This window comes from Oncorhynchus kisutch, linkage group LG29, assembly GCF_002021735.2.
Source record: "Oncorhynchus kisutch isolate 150728-3 linkage group LG29, Okis_V2, whole genome shotgun sequence".
NCBI lineage: Eukaryota > Metazoa > Chordata > Actinopteri > Salmoniformes > Salmonidae > Oncorhynchus > Oncorhynchus kisutch.
The window spans coordinates 37,646,194-37,668,188 of record NC_034202.2 but is presented as its reverse complement, the minus strand read 5'-3'; the positions used below and the strand labels follow the sequence as shown (position 1 = coordinate 37,668,188).

Here is a 21,995-nt window from a genome sequence, read left to right as displayed (position 1 = left end):
AAATGTTTTAGATGCATGCCAGCAAAGCCACTACACAACACAACACTAAACAATACATGAATTGCACTATAATGATGACGAACGGTGCCCACAAACGGTTAGGCCCTACATAAAGCTGTCCCAACAGCAGAGTCCCAACATCTTACCACTACTTTTTTTTATACTAGGCAAGTCAGTTAATAAGATCAAATTATTATTTACAATGACGGCCTAAACCGGCCAAACCCGGACGACGCTGGGCCAATTGTGCGCCACCCTATGGGACTCCAGATCACAGCTGGTTGGGACACAGCCTGGGAATGAAACAGGGTCTGTAGAGAAGCTTCTTGGACGGGCACTTCTAATGTAACTCTATGGCAGCACCCAAGGGGCTTGAATTTTCGAGCTCTAACCCTTAGACTTTGCGGTGAGGTAGTGTCCCCATGAGTAACAGAACACTGAGCCAATCACGGCGGGACTAGAGAACATTACCAACCCCTACGCTCCGTATTTTCCTCTGGCTGCCCCACCACCACAGAAAGCACTGAGCTAGGCTGATACATCTGCATTTTGGAGCTGCCTTACTCAAGAAAGCAAACGTTTGTATGTGGCTTTAGTAACTCAGTAAAACAAACATGTTTTTACATTGTTTTCAAAATTAAACATTAATTACACGTACTAATGCCAAAATAACATGCAAAACGGGCAATTTTTTTAAAATAAATGCTAATGAGCATTGATCCCACCTACATTTCAACATGCAGTACCTAATGATTGTACCTAATGCTGTGTCCGTAAGTGGGATTTTACCACATACGACTGGAAAAAATAATCTTGAACGGCCCCCCAATTGGTAATAACTAGTGGGAAACGCTTCTCTCATCCCTGACTTCTCCCACACCTACTAAGGAAATGACCTCAATAACAGCATTTACGTCAGTTAAATGTGAAAAACAAAACATTATTTATAAAAAGCAATCTATTAATATGGTTCTTTGACTATATAATTTGTTTACAAGCATGATAGCTGTACTTTTAGTGTCTGGTTGATACAGCTTGATGGCAATTTAGACAATTGTCATTTCCCAACAATTTCAAAGCACGTGAATGCATCCAACTGGTATTTACGACTGGTAAATTCCCACAAGGCTACAAATGCAGCTTTATATTTAATACATTGGGTAGAAAGATTTACCATTATACTAGATTTTCCACACATCTACCCTAGTACCATGTGAATTCCCATTTGTACCTTTGGAGATACCGTGTGTGTACATGTGACCTTTTTTGTACACCAGGGAACAACAGTGTTGCGTAACTGTACTCATATATATTAGAGTGTGTGTTCTTGGTGGCTCTGCCGAGACATTAATGCACTCCAAACCAAAATGTTGCAAGTTTAAATCCCGAGAGCATTTATGCACACATTGGGCTGTATCAATCAGGTCCATGCTAGCAGACACCTGCATAGTGTTTGCTTTGGCGGGGTCAGAAGTGGAACTGAGTTACAGCCTCTCCAGGCATTATATCAGGAAGTGGAAATTGCAATTTGCTGCACAGAGCAGCATTAACAGAAATCCCATGAAGCTTAGTTTACAAGTTGGAACACGCTTGATCTGATTGAATCTGTGGCGAGTGTCCCTGAAGCAATGTTACTTTTTAATTGGTGTTGTCAGATAATCGCACAATTATTGACTTGATTCTGGGTAACTTTAAGCAAGTGGAGAAATGTATTCTTGCAACAACAACAAAAAAATCTGTGGCTGATCTCTCTCTCTGAGGCTACAGACCTGGAGGAAACAGGTTACTGTCTACGAGGTTGTGAGTTCAAATCCCAGGTGTGGTTATATCCCAAATGTACCGGTCAATTCCATTTACAGTAACTTCCACTCAATTCAGAAAGTAATTCAAAATTCTCCTGTAAAAAAAAAAAGCATTGAAATGTATTTTATTTCAGTTTTTCTGCGTACTTGTTGTTGTATATTTACTGACAAGATACAGTTCTGCTGTAGAAATACATTTAAAGATTTTTCCAATATTTGTAAAACAGTAGGTGATAACTCAAAATAAAACATGTTTTTGGAACACTTCACGTGACATTTCACATGTAAAATCATGTGTTTTGAAACACTTCAAATCATATATAACTTTAATGGTAGGTTTATTTGAACAGTGAGAGACAGAATAACAACAAAAATATCCAGAAAAACGCATGTCAAAAATTTTATAAATTGATTTGCATTTTAATGAGGGAAATAAGTATTTGACCCCCTCTCAATCAGAAAGATATTTGGCTCCCAGGTGTCTTTTATACAGGTAATGAGCTGAGATTAGGCGCACACTCTTAAAGGGAGTGCTCCAAATCTCAGCTTGTTACTTGTATAAATGACACCTGTCCACAGAAGCAATCAATCAATCAGATTCCAAACTCTCCACCATGGCCAAGACCAAAGAGCTCTCCAATGATGTCAGGGACAAGATTGTAGATCTACACAAGGCTGGAATGGGCTACAAGACCATCGCCAAGCAGCTTGGTGAGAAGGTGACAACAATTGGTGAGATTATTCGCAAATGGAAGAAACACAAAATAACTGGGGCTCCATGCAAGATCTCACCTTGTGGAGTTGCAATGATCATGAGAACGGTGAGGAATCAGCCCAGAACTACACGGGAGGATCTTGTCAATTAACTCAAGGCAGCTGGGACCATTGTCACCAAGAAAACAATTGGTAACACACTAGTGAAGGACTGAAATCCTGGTCCCTGGTCGCAAGGTCCCCCTGCTCAAGAAAGCACATATACATGCACGTCTGAAGTTTGCCAATGAACATCTGAATGATTCAGAGGGCAACTGGGTGAAAGTGTTGTGGTCAGATGAGACCAAAATGGAGCTCTTTGGCATCAACTCAACTCGCCGTGTTTGGAGGAGGAGGAATGATGCCTATGACCCCAAGAAACCATCCCCACCATCAAAAATGGAGGTGGAAAGATGCTTTGGGGGTGTTTTTCTGCTAAGGGGACAGGACAACTGTGACAACGTCAAAGGGACGATGGACGGGGCCATGTACCATCAAATCTTGGGTGAGAACTTCCTTCCCTCAGCCAGGGCATTGAAAATGGGTCGTGGATGGATATTCCAGCATGACAATGACTCAAAACACATGGCCAAGGCAACAAAGGTGTGGCTCGATAAGAAGCATGTTAAGGTCCTGGAGTGGCCTAGCCAGTCTCCAGACCTTAATCCCATAGAAAATCTTTGGAGGGAGCTGAAGGTTCGAGTTGCCAATCGTCAGCCTCAAAACCTTAATGACTTGGAGAAGATCTGCAAAGAGGAGTGGGACAAAATCCCTCCTGAGATGTGTGCGAACCTGGTGGCCAACTACAAGAAACTGACCTCTGTGATTGCCAACAAGGGTTTTGCCACCAAGTACTAAGTCATGTTTTAAAGAGGGATCAAATACTTATTTCCCTCATTCAAATGCAAATCAATTTATAACATTTTTGACATGCGTTTTTCAGGATTTTTTTGTTGTTATTCTGTCTCTCACTGTTCAAATAAACCTACCATTAAAATTATAGACTGATCATTTCTTTGTCAGTGTGCAAACGTACAAAATCATACTTTTTTCCCTCACTGTAGGTATGGTTAAAGTGACTATGCATATATGATAAACAGAGAGTAGCAGTAGCGTAAAAGAGGGGTTGGGGGGGAGGGGGACAATGCAAATAGTCTGGGTAGCCATTTGATTACCTGTTCAGGGGTCTTATGGCTTGGGGGTAAAAGCTGTTGAGAAGCCTTTTAGACCTAGACTTGGCACTCCGATACCGCTTGCCGTGCAGTAGGAGAGAGAACAGTCTATGACTCGGGTGGCTGGAGTCTTTGGCAATTGTTAGGGCCTTCCTCTGACACCGTCTGGTGTAGAGGTCCTGGATGGCAGGCAGCTTAGCCCCAGTGATGTACTGGGCCATATGCACTACCCTCTGTAGTGCCTTGCGGTTGGAGGCCGAGCAGTTGCCGTACCAGGCAGTGATGCAACCAGTCAGGCAGTGATGCTCTCGATGCTGCAGCTGTAAAACGTTTTGAGGATCTGAGGACCCATGCCAAATATTTTAGTTTCCTGAGGGGGAATAGGCTTTGTCGTGCCCTCTTGGTGTGTTTGGATCATTCTATTTTGTTGGTGATGTGGACATCAAGGAACTTGAAGTTCTCAACCTGCCCCACTACAGCCCAGTCGATGAGAATGGGGGTGTGCTCGATCCTTTTCCTGTAGTCCACAATCATCTCCTTTGTCTTGATTATGTTGAGGGATAGGTTGTTATTCTGGCACCACCCGGCCAGGTCTCTGACCTCCTCCCTATAAGCTGTCTCGTCGTTGTCGGTGATCAGGCCTACCACTGTTGTGTAGTCTGCAAACTTAATGATGGTGTTGGTGTCATGCCTGGCCACGCAGTTGTGGGTGAACAGGGAGTACAGGAGGGGACTGACGTGAGTGCTACCACTCTGTAGCCATTTAGGCAGGTTGCCTTTGTGTTATTGGGCACAAGGACTATGGTGGTCTGCTTGAAACATGTTGGTATTACAGACTCAATCAGGGACATGTTGAAAATGTCATTGAAGACACCTGCCAGTTGGTCAGCACATGCCCTGAGCACACGTCCTGGTAATCCATCTGGCCCTGCAGCCTTGTGAATGTTGACCTGTTTAAAGGTTTTACTCACGTCGGCTATGGAGAGCGTGATCACACAGTCGTCCGGAACAACTGATGCTCTCATGCATGCCTCAGTGTTGCTTGCCTCGAAGCGAGCATAGAAGTGATTTAGCTCGTCTGGTAGGCTCGTGCCACTGGGCAGCTCGTGGCTGTGCCTCCCTTTGTAGTCTGTAATAGTTTGCAAGCCCTGCCACATTAGACGAGCGTCGGAGCCGGTGTAGTACGATTCAATCTTGTATTCAAGCCCTGTATTGACGCTTTGCCTGCTTGATGGTTTGTCGGAGGGCATAGCAGGATTTCTTATAAACTTCTGGGTTAGTCCCGGGTTAGAGACTTCCTTAGATTTAGTGCACCAGCTGTTGTTTACAAATATGCACAGACCCCCGTCCGTCCGTCCGTCTTACCGGAGTGTGCTGTTCTACCTAGCCGGTGCAGCGTATATCCCGCTAGCCGAATATCCATATCATCATTCAGCCATGATTCTGTGAAACATAAGATGTTACAGTTTCTGAAGTCCTATTGGTAGGATATTTGTGATCGTACCTCGTCTAATTTATTGTCCAATGACTGCCCATTGGCAAGTAATATTGACGGTAACGGTAGCTTTCCCACTCGCCGTCTGCGGATCCTTACGAGGAACCCCGCTCTGTGTTCTCTGTACCTGCGTCTCTTTCTCTTGCCAATGACGGGGATCCTGGCCTTGTCGGGTGTCGGAAGTACATCCTGTGCGTCCCGCTTGTTGAAGAAAAAAATCCTTGTCTAATCCGTGGTGAGTGATCACTGTCCTGATATCCAGAAGCTCTTTGTCTAATCCAAGGTGAGTGATCGCTGTCCTGATATCCAGAAGCTCTTTGTCTAATCCAAGGTGAGTGATCGCTGTCCTGATATCCAGAAGCTCTTTGTCTAATCCAAGGTGAGTGATCGCTGTCCTGATATCCAGAAGCTCTTTGTCTAATCCAAGGTGAGTGATCGCTGTCCTGATATCCAGAAGCTCTTTGTCTAATCCAAGGTGAGTGATCGCTGTCCTGATATCCAGAAGCTCTTTGTCTAATCCGTGGTGAGTGATCGCTGTCCTGCTATCCAGAAGCTCTTTGTCTAATCCAAGGTGAGTGATCGCTGTCCTGATATCCAGAAGCTCTTTGTCTAATCCAAGGTGAGTGATCGCTGTCCTGATATTCAGAAGCTCTTTGTCTAATCCGAGGTGAGTGATCGCTGTCCTGATATCCAGAAGCTCTTTGTCTAATCCGAGGTGAGTGATCGCTGTCCTGATATCCAGAAGCTCTTTGTCTAATCTGAGGTGAGTGATCGCTGTCCTGATATCCAGAAGCTCTTTGTCTAATCCAAGGTGAGTGATCGCTGTCCTGATATTCAGAAGCTCTTTGTCTAATCCGAGGTGAGTGATCGCTGTCCTGATATTCAGAAGCTCTTTGTCTAATCCGAGGTGAGTGATCGCTGTCCTGATATCCAGAAGCTCTTTGTCTAATCTGAGGTGAGTGATCGCTGTCCTGATATCCTGAAGCTCTTTGTCTAATCCGAGGTGAGTGATCGCTGTCCTGATATCCAGAAGCTCTTTGTCTAATCCAAGGTGAGTGATCGCTGTCCTGATATCCAGAAGCTCTTTGTCTAATCCGAGGTGAGTGAACGCTGTCCTGATATCCAGAAGCTCTTTGTCTAATCCGAGGTGAGTGATCTCTGTCCTGATATCCAGAAGCTCTTTGTCTAATCCGAGGTGAGTGATCGCTGTCCTGATATCCAGAAGCTCTTTGTCTAATCCGAGGTGAGTGATCGCTGTCCTGATATCCAGAAGATCTTTGTCTAATCCAAGGTGAGTGATCGCTGTCCTGATATCCAGAAGCTCTTTGTCTAATCCGAGGTGAGTGATCGCTGTCCTGATATCCAGAAGCTCTTTGTCTAATCAGAGGTGAGTGATCGCTGTCCTGATATCCAGAAGCTCTTTGTCTAATCCGAGGTGAGTGATCGCTGTCCTGATATTCAGAAGCTCTTTGTCTAATCCGAGGTGAGTGATCGCTGTCCTGATATTCAGAAGCTCTTTGTCTAATCCGAGGTGAGTGATCTCTGTCCTGATATCCAGAAGCTCTTTGTCTAATCCGAGGTGAGTGATCGCTGTCCTGATATCCAGAAGCTCTTTGTCTAATCCGAGGTGAGTGATCGCTGTCCTGATATCCAGAAGCTCTTTGTCTAATCCGAGGTGAGTGATCGCTGTCCTGATATCCAGAAGATCTTTGTCTAATCCAAGGTGAGTGATCGCTGTCCTGATATCCAGAAGCTCTTTGTCTAATCCGAGGTGAGTGATCGCTGTCCTGATATCCAGAAGCTCTTTGTCTAATCAGAGGTGAGTGATCGCTGTCCTGATATCCAGAAGCTCTTTGTCTAATCCGAGGTGAGTGATCGCTGTCCTGATATTCAGAAGCTCTTTGTCTAATCCGAGGTGAGTGATCGCTGTCCTGATATTCAGAAGCTCTTTGTCTAATCCGAGGTGAGTGATCTCTGTCCTGATATCCAGAAGCTCTTTGTCTAATCCGAGGTGAGTGATCGCTGTCCTGATATCCAGAAGCTCTTTATTTGCCGTAAGATACGGTGGCAGGAACATTATGTACAAAATAAGTTACAAATAGTAAAACTGCTGCCATTTCTTCCGGTGACATGCAATTCAATGTGTTATCTCTGTTCTGCTAAAATAAGACCCCACCTCGGATTTTTACTCAAAACCTCTGGACTTTCAAAACAAAGATATAAAACAAAGAGGAGTTTCTAATCATTTTTGATGTGATCAAATGGATTACTTTGAGCTGCATTCTTCTGTGATAACGTCTAATAAAAGAGAAATATGGTGATACAGGCTCAGCTGGTTTCTTATACTGTCTACACTGCAGAACGGCCCAAATCCACCCTTTGATGCAGTCTGCTGTATTTGTGTGTGTGTGTGTGTATGCAGTGTACCAACTCTGTACTCACAACCACCATAAATTACGGAGATCACTGAACACACCCGGGCTGAGAGATGAGATGGAGTTCTCACTGAGAAACCTGAGAGAGAGAGAGAGAGAGAGGGAGGGAGGAGAGAGAGGGAAACAGAGAGAGAGAGAGAGAGAGAGAGGGAGGGAGGAGAGAGAGGGAAACAGAGAGAGAGAGAGAGAGGGAGGGAGGAGAGAGAGGGAAACAGAGAGAGAGAGAGTTAATATATTAAAAAAATATTACTGAACTTTATTCCTCCTACACAACAAAGACACAAACAGACAATCAGATGAGAGACATCCTCCTTTCTCCTCCCTCCTCCCACCTAGTTTCCAGGCTGTATCACAACCAGCTGTGATTGAGAGTCCCATAGGGCTGCGCACAATTGGCCCAGCATTGGCCGGGGTAGGCAGTCATTGTAAATAAGAATTGGTTATTTACTGACTTGCCGAGTTAAATAAAGGTTAAATTAAAAATAAATGACAAAAAAATCATCCTCTCTACTTACTCCTCGCTCCTTTCTTTCTTTCCCTCCTTTCTCCCGTCTCCTTCCTTCCTCCCCCTCCTCCTTCCTCCCTCCTTTCTCCTTACTCTTCCCTCCTTCTTCCTCCTGCCTCCTCCCTCCTTTCCTCTCCCTCCTTCCTCCTCCTCCTTTCTCCCCCCCTCTTCCCTCCTTCCTCCTCCCTCCTTTCTCCTTCCCCTTTTCAAAAATAGTGAGTCAGCCCTTAGTAGCTCATCATTTTTATCTTCATCCAAAACGATAAAATTTTAGCACAGTGAGAATTCACACAGCATTCAGCAATCAAACTGCCTTGAATAAACTATCTGATGAATGGACAGGGTATCTTTAAAACTTTCACCCAGGGCCCTGGTCAAAAGTAGTGCACTATATAGGTAATTGGGTGCATTTGGGACGCAGCCCTATACTGTATTTACAGTGTAGGTTACAGCTGACATACAGTCTGGTTTAAGCAGTGGGGATATAACATTTTATTTTAATTTAAATTTACATTTAATCTTTCCAATAATTGTTTCTGATTTTCTGATTGAATCTCTTCCGTGTGTGTTGGAAATGAAAGGGATAAAGCATAAAACGATATAATAATCAGAATCTTTTCTTTGGCAGTCTCTCAGTATAAAAATCTAGTTAGCTCAGCCTGGCTAGGCCTTCAGAAGCTGTACAGAAGGTCGCATGCCATTCAACTGTATTAGGGCATATTATGGAGTGACAGTGGAATGAACCAATCACATTTTCACTTACAATAGGTGGGACCGTTTAAAAAAATAGACATATAAATACACTGCTCCAAAAAATAAAACGAACACTAAAATAACACATCCTAGATCTGAATGAAATATTATTTTTAAATACTTTTTTCTTTACATAGTTGAATGTGCTGACAACAAATTCACACAAAAATTATCAATGGAAATAACATTTATCAACCCATGGAGGTCTGGCTGATCCAACTTTGATGTAATGTCCTTAAAACAAGTCAAAATGAGGCTCAGTAGTGTGTGTGGCCTCCACGTGCCTGTATGACCTCCCTACAACGCCTGGGCATGCTCCTGATGAGGTGGCGGATGGTGTCCTGAGGGATCTCCTCCCAGACCTGGACTAAAGCATGGAGCGAGACATGATGTCCCAGATGTGCTCAATTGGATTCAGGTCTGAGGAACGGGCGGGCCAGTCCATAGCATCAATGCCTTCCTCTTGCAGGAACTGCTGACACACTCCAGCCACATGAGGTCTAGCATTGTCTTGCATTAGGAGGAACCCAGGGCCAACCGCACCAGCATATGGTTTCACAAGGGGTCTGAGGATCTTATCTCGGTACCTAATGGCAGTCAGGCTACCTCTGGCGCCACATGGAGGGCTGTGCGGCCCCCCAAAGAAATGCCAGCCCACACTATGACTGACCCACTACCAAACCGGTCATGCTGGAGGATGTTGCAGGCAGCAGAACGTTCTCCACGGCGTCTCCAGACTCTGTCACATCTGTCACATGTGCTCAGTGTGAACCTGCTTTCATCTGTGAAGAGCACAGGGCGCCAGTGGCGAATTTGCCAATCTTGGTGTTCTCTGGCAAATGCCAAACGTCCTGCACGGTGTTGGGCTGTAAGCACAACCCCCACCTGTGGACGTCGGGCCCTCATACCACCCTCATGGAGTCTGTTTCTGGCCGTTTGAGTAGACACATTCACATTTGTGGCCTGCTGGAGGTCATTTTGCAGGGCTCTGGCAGTGCTCCTCCTGCTCCTCCTTGCACAAAGGCGGAGGTAGCGGTCCTGCTGCTAGGTTGTTGCCCTCCTACGGCCTCCTCCACGTCTCCTGATGTACTGGCCTGTCTCCTGGTAGCGCCTCCATGCTCTGGACACTACGCTGACAGACACAGCAAACCTTCTTGCCACAGCTCGCATTGATGTTCCATCCTGGATGAGCTGCACTACCTGAGCCACTTGTGTGGGTTGTAGACTCCGTCTCATGCTACCACTAGAGTGAAAGCACTGCCAGCACTCAAAAGTGACCAAAACATCAGCCAGGAAGCATAGGAACTGAGAAGTGGTCTGTGGTCACCACCTGCAGAACCACTCCTTTATTGGGGGTGTCTTGCTAATTGCCTATAATTTCCACCTGTTGTCTATTCCATTTGCACAACAGCATGTGAAATTTATTGTCAATCAGTGTTGCTTCCTAAGTGGACAGTTTGATTTCACAGAAGTGTGATTGACTTGGAGTTACATTGTGTTGTTTAAGTGTTCCCTTTATTTTTTGGAGCAGTGTATATATATATATATATGCACTACCGTTCAAAAGTGTGGGGTCACTTAGAAATGTCCTTGTTTTTGAAAGAAAAGCACTTTTTTTGTCCATTAAAATAACATTAAATTGATCAGAAAAACAGTGTAGACATTGTTACTGTGGAAAATGAATGTTGTAACTGGAAACGGATGATTTTAATGGAATATCTACATAGGCGTACAGAGGCCCATTATCAACAAACATCAGTCCTGTTTTCCAAAGGCACGTTGTGTTAATCAATCCAAGTCTGAAATTTTAAAAGGCTCATTTATCATTAGAAAACCCTTTTGCAATTATGTTAGCACAGCTGAAATCTGTTGTCCTGATTAAAGAAGCAATAAAACTGTCCTTCTTTAAACCAGTTGAGTATCTGGAGCATCAGCATTTGTGGGTTCGATTACAGGTTCAAAATGGCCAGAAACAAATACCTTCGTTCTGAAACTCGTCAGTCTATTCTTGTTCTGAGAAAGGAAGGCTATTCCATGCGAGAAACTGCCAAGAAACTGAAAATATCATACAACGCTGTGTACTACTCCCTTCACAAAACAGCACAAACTGGCTCTAACCATAATAGCGAGAGGTGGGAGGCCCCGGTGCACAACTGAGCAAGAGGACAAGGACATTAGAGTGTCTAGTTTGAGAAACTGATGCCTCATAAGTCCTCAACTGGCAGCTTCCTTAAATAGTACCTGCAAAACACCAGTCTCAACATCAACAGTGAAGAGGCGACTCCGGGATGCTGGCCTTCTGGCCTGAGTTCCTCTGTTCAGTGTCTGTTCTGTTGCCCATCTTAATCTTTTATTTTTATTGGCCAGTCTGAGATATGGCTTTTTCTTTACAACTCTGCCTAGAAGGCCAGCATCCTGGAGTCGCCTCTTCACTGTTAACGTTGAGACTGGTGTTTTCAAAAACAATGACATTTCTAAGTGACCCCAAACTTTTGAACGGTAGTGTATATTTGGGGGGGAAGAGAGAGAGAGAGAGAGAGAGAGAATATACAAAAATATTACTGAACATTATTCCTCCTACACAACAAAGCCACAAACAGATAATCAGATGAGAGACATCATCCTCTCTCTTCCCAGCCTAGTCCGAGTTAGAGTTTGGCCGGGGAAGGCCGTCGTTGTAAATATAAATGTGTTATTAATTGACTTAACTGACCTAGTTAAATGAAGGATAAAGGCAGGAGACATGTCACTACCGACTGAGAATGAATTTACAAGCAGAAAACCCAGTTTTCCCACACTCGAGGTAGCCCTTGTTGTGGTCTGTGTGACAATGGCTGCAGCAGCAGGTGTTATCCACGAGGATGTGGAGGCTAATTTGTTACCACTGCTTTTGAAGACTACATTCCAATGATAAATTAAATGTCGTAGAGAGGGGAAGACCAACGCCAGGATTAGTGCAACGAGGAAAGAGATTTGAAAGATATTTTCAAGCTAACAATTATGAGCGCTATCCGTGGATGACTGGGTGTGAGCAAGCCAAGAAGCTGTGCTTGGATAGTCTGCTCTTCAGCACCGACAAGCAGTCAACCTGGGCCAGTCAAAAAAAACCTGCCTCTAACCTATTACAGGGGCTGAGTCACTGGCTTACTGGTGCTCTTCCATGCCATCCCTAGGAGGGGTGGGTTGGCGCCCCACCGTTGGTTGTGCCGTGGCGGAGATCTTGTGGGCTATACTCAGCCTTGTCAGTTGGTGGTTGAAGATATCCCTCTAGTGGTGTGGGGGCTGTGCTTTGGCAAAGTGGGTGGGGTTATATCCTGTATATCCTATTTCTCCTGTCTTATCCGGTGTCCTGTGTGAATTTAAGTATGCTTTCTCTAATTTGCTCTCTCTCTTTCTTTCTTTCTTTCTTTCTTTCTTTCTTTCTTTCTTTCTTTCTTTCTTTCTTTCTTTCTTTCTTTCTTTCTTTCTATCCTTCTTTCTTTCTCTCTTTCTTTCCCTCTCTCGGAGGACCTGAGCCCTAGGACCATGCCTCAGGACTACCTGGCCTGATGACTCCTTGCTGTTCCACCTGGCCGTGTTGCTGCTCCAGTTTCAACTGTTCTGCCTGCGGCTATGGAACCCTGACCTGTTCACCGGACAGTCTGTCAGGATTTGGCCAGGGTTGTTCCGGTTTTGGCCACTAGATGCCTCCATTGTGCTTTTTGACCCTTTTGTTTTCCCTTGTTCCCAGTTATTATTTGTACCTGTGCCTCGTTTCCATTGAATGTATTTAAACCCTTAGTTTTCCTCAGTTCTTTTCTCTGTGTTTGAATGTTAGCACCCAGCCCCAGTGATGCTGTGAACATTTGTTACGCCAGTTGGACTCTCTTGTGGTACTCTGTTTTTGTTCTCGTTTATTTGTTTTTATTATCTTTTGAGGCAGTTTCCCTACTGTACCTACCACCTTGTGGATTTACCTTTTGACTTAGAGGATTACCTTTTTCTCTTGGAATTACTTTTGACGTTGTGGATTTATATTTTTGCCTGAAGAACCTTCCTTTTTACTTTATTAAAACACTGTCTCAAGTACTGCTGTGTCTGCCTCATCTTCTGGGTTCTGCCGACTATTAGTGGCTCAGTTTGCTAAGTGACTGTTTCTCATACCGGAGACCCGAGTTCGTAACCGGGTCCTGACACAGTCCCAGACCTGCTGTTATCAACCCTCTAGAGACAGCAGGAGTGGTAGAGATACTCTGAATGATCGGCTATGAAAAGCCAACTGACATTTACTCCTGAGGTGCTGACCTGTTCCACCCTTGACAACCACTGTGATTATTATTATTTGACCCTGCTGGTCATCTATGAACATTTGAACATCTTGGCCATGTTCTGTCATAATCTCCACCCAGCACAGCCAGAAGAGGACTGGCCACCCCTCATAGCCTGGTTCCTCTCTAGGTTTCTTCCTAGGTTCTGGCAATTCTAGGGAGTTTTTCCTAGCCACCGTGCTTCTATACCTGCATTGCTTGCTGTTTGGGGTTTTAGGTTGGGCTTCTGTACAGCACTTTGAGATATCAGCTGATGTAAGAAGGGCTTTATAAATCAATTTGATTTGACTTAATAGATGTTTGAAGCCAAATGCTTAATTTTCGGGCCTAGTATGACAGCTCCTTGAACTGTCATCTTGCTACAGCAACCGTGTTCATCGGCACTTCCAGAATGACCTGATCCATGATTGATGAGATAACAGACATTAGTATTGTAGCTACCGACAGTGGTGTGAAAGAGAGATTTTTCAAATATGGTGGATTTATTAGACTCTTTAAAAGGTAGACGTTCCAAAGGTCTGCATCAGTGGCTTGTAAAGATTAAAGGTTCAAAACAATTTTTAAAAGCCAGGAGATGCTAAATGTGTTCATGTTCATTAACGGTCCGTGAGATCGGCAGTTATTTGCTTGACAATCACCGGCTGACGAAGTCTCGTGACCCCCACAGCCCGAGGCGAATTTGATATATTGTAAATTATTTCTTCACCGTAGCTACTGGCTTTTTGTAGCTTTACACTACACACTACACAATTCCTAACTTTATGAATCTCACCGCTGCCAATTATGCTTTTGGTTTAGGCCCGGTCCTCAGAGGCCGTTGTTGGTGAAGGGATAAAAGTTGCGCAAGGCTTGTATCTCCTCTCTCTGTCTCTCTCTGTCTCTCTCTCTTTCTATCTTTATCTCCCTCTCTCTCTCTTTCTATCTTTATCTCCCTCTCTCTCCTCTCTCTTCTTAACAAACCCTTCACTCTGTGAGCTAACTTGTAACAAATAAAGAAGTACTGTCACTTTTAACATGGTCAATTCATAAGCAAGAATAAAAATAAAATAGAAAATAATATTTTTTCATATGAAGAAGGTTTCTATTGCTTAACTGATTGCCGTGAAAAACAACTGTTATAACGGGTTCAATTTTGTGAGTTCATAAATAACTTTCGTAGTATTATGAACTTTGAAACATCTGGTTCCTAGTAGGCTACAAAATTAAAGAAGGGCTGTTTCTCTGAACCTCAGGCAGTAGGCTCAAGTAAGCTTGTTCCTCTCCCCAGTCAGAGAGTAGACTGCCTGTCTCCCAGACTGACCAGCAGCAGCAGCAACCTATTCTCCTTATTTATGTTAAGAAAACAAATGTGAAAGCCAAAATTGTGGGCGGAAAGCACTCATCATGTTTATGCACCCTAATAATCACCCGGAGAATACTTCCAGAACCAACAGTAGATTTATATTTATTGTAGTTTTTATGGATAGAGATGCATGTGACAGTGCACAGCATTGAGCTGGTTTATTTCTCCTTTACACATGTTTTCTTCTTGATTTCAATATGGAAGGGAAACCAGGTACTGGCGTTTGTATGTACTGTAAAAGGTGAAGTCAACGTATTCTCAAACCCTATGTTGTGTAGCATAGTAGCAGTTCATTCAATTGAGGGAGGTAAGGAGGCATGGGAGGGATAGGATGTTCCCCCCCATGATGAAAGGGGATCATGACTGAAAAAGTTTGGGAAGTACTAGCTAATGATTAGCACAAAAACATATTGGCATGCTTTGGCATATTTATTTATAGCCACTTTGCTGCATCTGACGGGCTACAGGTGATCATGTGTCACGTTCTGACCTTAATTTCCTTTGTTTTGTCTTTATTTAGTATGGTCAGGGCGTGAGTTGGGGTGGGCAGTCTATGTGTGATTTTCTATGTTGGGGTTTTGAGTTCAGGCTAGTATGGTTCTCAATCAGAGGCAGGTGTCGTTAGTTGTCTCTGATTGAGAATCATACTTAGGTAGCCTGGGTTTCACTTTTGAGTGGTGGGTTTTTGTTTCCGTGTGAGTGTTTTGGGCCACACAGTACTGTTTTGAAATTTCGTTCAGGTTCAGGTTTATTGTTTTGTATTTCATAGTGTTCAGTTTATGTCTTAAAATAAACGTTTTGGACACTTACCATGCTGCACATTGGTCCTCCGATCCTTCGCGCTTCTCCTCCTCAGACGAGGTTCGTTACAGAAACACCCACCAACCAAGGACCAAGCAGCGTGGTAACAGGCAGCAGCAGGAGAGGCAGCGATACCTGGAGAGATGGACTTGGGAGGAGATTCTGGATGGCAAAGGACCCTAGACTCAGCCAGGGGAATATCGCCCTCCCAAAGCAGAGCTGGAGGCAGCGAAAGCAGAGCGGCGCCGGTATGAGGAGGCAGCAAGGCAGCGCGGCTGGAAGCCTGAGAGGCAGCCCCAAAAATGTCTTGGGGGGAGGCACACGGGGGGTGTGGCGAAGCCAGGTAGGAGACCTGCGCCAACTTCCCGTGTTTACCGGAGAGCGAGAGGGACCGGGCAGGCACCGTGTTATGCGGTGGAGCGCACGGTGTCCCCGGTGTGGTTGCATAGCCCGGTGCGGTACATTCCAGCTCCTCGTATCGGCTGGGCTAGAGTGGGCATCGAGCCAGGTGCCATGAAACCGGCTCTACGCATCTGGTCTCCGGTGCGTCTCCTTGGGCCGGCGTACATGGCACCAGCCTTATGCATGGTGTCCCCGGTTCGCCAGCACAGCCCAGTGCGGGCTATTCCACCTCGCCGCACTAGCCTGGCTACGGGGAGCATTCAACCAGGTAAGGTTGGGCAGGCTCGTTGCTCAAGAGCTCCAGTGCGCCTGCACGGTCCACTCTATCCGTTGACACCTCCACGCACCAGCCCTCCGGTGGAAGCCCCCGCACCAGGCTGTCTCTCCGTGTTCCTTCTACAGGTGCTCCCGCCTGTCCAGCGCTGCCAGAGCCTTCCTCCTCTCATGAGCCGCCAGAGTCTCCCGTCTGTCCTGAGCCGCCAGAGTCTACGTCTGTCCTGAGCTGCCAGAGTCTCCCGTCTGTCCTGAGCCGCCAGAGCCGCCAGTCAGCCAGGAGCCGCCAGTCAGCCAGGAGCCGCCAGACCCGCCAGTCAGCCAGGAGCCGCCACAGCCGCCAGTCAGCCAGGAGCCACCAGTCAGCCAGGAGCTGCCAGAGCCGCCAGTCAGCCAGGAGCCGCCAGAGCCGCCAGGCAGCCAGGAGCCGCTAGAGCCGCCAGGCAGCCAGGAGCCATCACAGCCGCTGTCAGCCAGGAGCCGCCAGAGCCGCCAGTCAGCCAGGAGCCGCCAGAGCCGTCAGTCAGCCAGGAACCGCCAGACCCGCCAGTCAGCCAGGAGCCGCCACAGCCGCCAGTCAGCCAGGAGCTGCCAGTCAGCCAGGAGCCGCCAGTCAGCCAGGAGCCGCCACAGCCGCCAGTCAGCCAGGAGCCGCCAGAGCCGCCAGTCAGCCAGGAGCCGCCAGTCAGCCAGGAGCCGCCAGAGCCGCCAGTCAGCCAGGAGCCGGTAGAGCCGTCAGGCAGCCAGGAGCCGCCATAGCCGCCAGTCAGCCAGGAGCCGCCAGGAGCCACCAGAGCCACCAGTCAGCCACGAGCCGCCAGAGCCGTCAGTCAGCCAGGAGCCGCCAGAGCCGTGTGTTAGCCAGGAGCCGCCAGAGCCGTCGGTCAGCCAGGAGCCGCCAGAATCACCCTTCACTCCGGAGTCTCCCGCCGTCTCCCGTCCATTCGGGACCCATTTCTAGGGTCCCCAGTCCGAGGTCGGCGGCGAGGTCGACGGCGAGGGTCGGCGGCGAGGGTCGCCGTGTTTAAGAGGCCACACGGAGACGGACAATGAGGCAGAGAAAAACTGTGGTGAAGTGGGGTCCATGTCCCGTGCCAGAGCCGCCACAGCGGACAGTCACCCACCCAGACCCTCCCCTATAGGTTCAGGTTTTGCGGCCGGAGACCGCACCTTTTGGGGGGGTACTGTCACGTTCTGACCTTTATTTCCTTTGTTTTGTCTTTATTTAGTATATGGTCAGGGCGTGAGTTGGGGTGGGCAGTCTATGTGTGTTTTTCTATGTTGGAGTTTTGAGTTCAGCCTAGTATGGTTCTCAATCAGAGGCAGGTGTCATTAGTTGTCTCTGATTGAGAATCATACTTAGGTAGCCTGGGTTTCACTTTTGAGTGGTGGGTGTTTGTTTCCGTGTGAGTGTTTTGGGCCACACAGTACTGTTTCGGTTTTTCATTCATGTTCACGTTTATTGTTTTGTATTTCATATTGTTCAGTTTATGTCTTAAATAAACGTTATGGACACTTACAACGCTGCGCATTGGTCCTCCGATCCTTCGCGCTTCTCCTCCTCAGACGAGGACGAGGTTCGTTACATCACGCGTATTGCTAAATAACACACCAGCCTGATAATATGGACCAATATGTTATCGAATGGAGTGGAACATTTTATTTTAACGGAGTCACCATCATTTTATTTTCATACATTTTGGAGTAGAAAAGTCACCAGGGCTGCGTTCAATCTGAAAGAAAAAGGTTTGCCTGGGCGCTGCCACCACCATCAATAAACCAGCCAAGAGGTTCTTAAATAGGCCTACAATAACAATAATAATAACAATAATAATGTTATACAATAACAACAATGATAAAACAAATGATAATACATAGGAAAATTAAATGAAAACTGATTGGCGAGTTGCACACACACAGTCCATTTGGCCGTGCCAACGTTTTCCTAATTTTTGTCAATGTCAATGACACTATTACAACTTGTCTACTTATTTTCACGAGGCTATGATTTTTTTTGTCTAACTTTTGTTTTACTTCAATGAAAAAGGGCTCCATCTCCTCAATGAACAGTAGCCCGCCTCCTCTCACTCGCTCTCTCTCTCTCTCTTCAGCAGCAGGTGCACTTGAGGTAAGCATCCGAAACCAGTTTCAGCTGGACATGCTGTAAGCTAGACCTTTGAGTAAGTTACCATTAGCTAACACAGATAGCAAGCTTACGCAGTTTTCATCACCTCACACATTAAATGAACAGAGCATGTGTCCAATCGGGTCCAATCGGGTCCAATCGGGTCCAGTCAGGTCCAATCGGGTCCAATCGGGTCCAGTCGGGTCCAATCGGGTCCAATCGGGTCCAGTCGGTAAATACATTTTAATTGCAGATACCTGAGAACTGTGAAAATTATATCAGACCCGACCCAGATCTAAGACAAAACTCTGAATTTAGGACCCACTCGGGTCCCGGGTCAGATCTCGTAATTTCAGGTTTGTTGGACCAGTGAAGACCTCTACTTCAAGCCACACTCACCATACCCACCAAATAGAGCAAATTTAGGCTACCTAAAAGTATGTTCAAGAAAGTTGAAGAACATTTTGGGGAAATGTGTCGTTCAGTACAAACCAATGTTACAAACATTCAATGGAACTGAACACACCCCAGAACTGGCTTTCTCACAGTCGTTCTACAAACAAATGACCAAGCATGTATACTTTCTGCACTGTTAGAGTTAGACCAGCAGTTTTAAGTAATACAGAAATGATTGGTATTTCAGTTATGGTTGGGATATATTGACCAAATTATCAGGAAAGTTTTGAATGTGTTTTTCCCTTCAAAATTCACAAGAAAAAAACATTTCACACTTATTTCTTAAAAACAATATATCACAGAGAGGAATGCCCCCAGACACCCCTAGAAGGATATTTGACACCGGATCCCATTGACCCTTCATCTGGTGATGTCACAAGGTGCCGCAAAATTGAAAGAGTGTAAAATCTCAGAGGCTTTTTTCTCAAGATTATTCAAATGCACAAAAGTACTGAATGAAATATGCCAGTGAAGACTACCCAGAGTGCCTCCAACACGGTGGAACTCCTCACATTTGGTTTGCACTGTGTATGATAAGAGGGAGGAACTCCTAGCCTTTGAATATATTGTGGATCATCATGATGACTTTGATGAAGACACAGTTGACAGCGTCGACGAGACACATTACACACGTGACAAGCTTCAAGTTCTGCTTCCTGATAATCAAATTCAACTCCATCTTTGCGTACTCTGACATGCCGTTTTGGGATTTTTGCAGGATAAGGAAGTTTGACATGCATTTCTGTCCAGGGTCGGCGAACTCTACAGCACCGTGGAGAGAGGAAAACGGAAACTCTATTCTATCTACGAGAACACTGTGCCTGAGACCGGGGATCCGAGTGGGTGGAGGGCACAGAGGCATGGAGAAGTCTGAGCCCGGTGCCAACAGCTACACAGTGGGATCATCGACAACCGTCTCACTCAGCTAAATAACAGGTTCAAGGACCACAAAGGGCTTATGTTTCTTGCCCTTATTGACCCACAGCAGTTAACATGAGGCCCACAGATATAGGGGAATCTTAGCCAACACTGCGTTCTCAAGTCTCAAGGAAAGATATGGGCCTCATGTTGATTTCTCGCGGCTCAAAACAGAACTCACAGTGATGTACTCCATGTCTGACTTCCATGTTAGGAGCCCGGCCGACTTCCTCCACTTTCTCCAGCAGAAGAGGCTCAATGAGAGTTCAGGTGTTGACCATTACCCTATCTAATGCCTCAGTTGAAAGGACATTCTCCGCCCTGAAACAGATCACGACTTACTGCAGGAACACCACTGGACCGGTCTGACTGTTAGCCTTAGCTTTGATCTCAATGGAGAAAGTATCTCTGTCAGATATAAAATCAAAGGCCAAACTATACGATCCTGCCATTGCCCATTTCATAAAGAAGGACTGGAGGATGGGATTTTTTGTTTTGTTTACTACAGCTCACTTGCTGTTAGCTATCTCTTTGAAAAGAATGCATGTGAAACATTGTTGAATTTAAACTTTAGATCCCCAGATAGGCTACTTTATGTGCCGAACATGATAAAAATATGTCTGCAATTGGGGCGGCAGTGTAGCCTAGTAGTTAGAGCGTTGGACTAGTAACCGGAAGGTTGCAAGATCGAATTCCCAAGCCGACAAGGTACAACTCTGTCGTTCTGCCCCTGAACAAGGCAATTAACCCACTAGGCTGTCATTGAAAATAAGAATTTGTTCTTAACTGACTTGCCTAATAAAATAAATAAATAAATAGCTGCTTAATTAATATAGTTTTGGAATTGCTAAATGATTGTGGTTTTATGTTATGATTGGGTCATCTAGCATAAGCAGCGCGATGTGAACGGGCTGCTTAGCATACCATAAATACCGTAGTATATATTCAAACAAAATAAGGATAGCAATTCAAACTATACAGGAGCTTCTCATCTAAACCATATTGCACATAATGTTGTACACTTGATGAATGCAATGATTCACAAATATGTGGATATTTCCATTTTCAATTTGGCTAACAGAGAAAAAAATGCTGTCTACTGGTATTAAGGTAATTATTTCATGGGGATATGTGGTATGGGAGAGATGTTGTCCTTACACTCAGAGGAGGGTATGAGAGTCCTCCGGAGGTAGTGTGGAGGGAATCTCTTCAAAGTCGTGTAGTGTAAAGAGTCCCACATAAGTCGTGTAGTGTAAAGAGGCCCACATAAGTCGTCTGGTGTAAAGAGTCCCACATAAGTCGTGTAGTGTAAAGAGGCCCACATAAGTCGTCTAGTGTAAAGAGTCCCACATAAGTCGTGTAGTGTAAAGAGGCCCACATAAGTCGTCTAGTGTAAAGAGGCCCACATAAGTCGTGTAGTGTAAAGAGGCCCACATAAGTCGTCTGGTGTAAAGAGTCCCACATAAGTTGTGTAGTGTAAAGAGGCCCACATAAGTCGTCTAGTGTAAAGAGGCCCACATAAGTCGTCTAGTGTAAAGAGGCCCACATAAGTCGTCTAGTGTAAAGAGGACCACATAAGTTGTCTAGTGTAAAGAGGCCCACATAAGTCGTGTAGTGTAAAGAGACCCACATACGTAAGTCGTCTAGTGTAAAGAGACCCACATAAGTCGTGTAGTGTAAAGAGGCCCACATAAGTTGTGTAGTGTAAAGAGGCCCACATAAGTTGTGTAGTGTAAAGAGACCCACATACGTAAGTTGTGTAGTGTAAAGAGGCCCACACAAGTCGTCTAGTGTAAAGATGCCCACACAAGTCGTGTAGTGTAAAGAGACCTACATACGTAAGTCGTGTAGTGTAAAGAGACCCACATACGTAGTTCGTGTAGTGTAAAGAGACCCACATAAGTCGTGTAGTGTAAAGAGACCCACATACATAAGTCGTGTAGTGTAAAGATGCCCACATACGGTGGATAGAGCTATGTCAGTACTCACAGTCTCTCCAGTTTGTAGAGTCCACTGAAGGCTTGAGTGGAGATTGTCTGGATGCTGTTATTCTGTAAGAACCTGAGATGAGAAACAAACACACAAAACATCAACTCAAGTACAGAATTTCAACATTATTTCACCAGGTACCAGCAAATGTATTATCAATAGCACATTCTCATTCTAAAATAAAACACAGAGGTTGAGTTTTCATGTGGTAAATAAACATGTTTCTAGCTTTAACACAAGTGTAAGGCCCTGACCCAGTACAGCGTAAGGCCCTGACCCGGTACAGCGTAAAGCCCCAACCCAGTACAGTGTAAAGCCCTGACCCGGTACAGTGTAAAGCCCCGACCCAGTACAGTGTAAAGCCCTGACCCAGTACAGTGTAAGGCCCTGACCCAGTACAGTGTAAGGCCCTGACCCAGTATAGTGTAAGGCCCTGACCCAGTACAGTGTAAGGCCCTGACCCAGTA

General features: G+C 45.5%; 1 protein-coding gene across 1 annotated transcript in view; it reads right to left on the bottom strand.

Moving 5' to 3' along the window:
* LOC109873894 (relaxin receptor 2) overlaps nt 1-21,995 on the bottom strand; it is a 183,538-nt gene that overhangs the window by 96,068 nt on the left and 65,475 nt on the right. Inside the window, exons 6-7 of the mRNA XM_031809353.1 lie at nt 21,529-21,600; nt 7,665-7,736 (exon numbers count right to left, since the gene is read on the bottom strand). Coding sequence (XP_031665213.1) covers nt 7,665-7,736; nt 21,529-21,600 — 144 coding nt within the window. The remainder of the gene's footprint in view (nt 1-7,664; nt 7,737-21,528; nt 21,601-21,995) is intronic.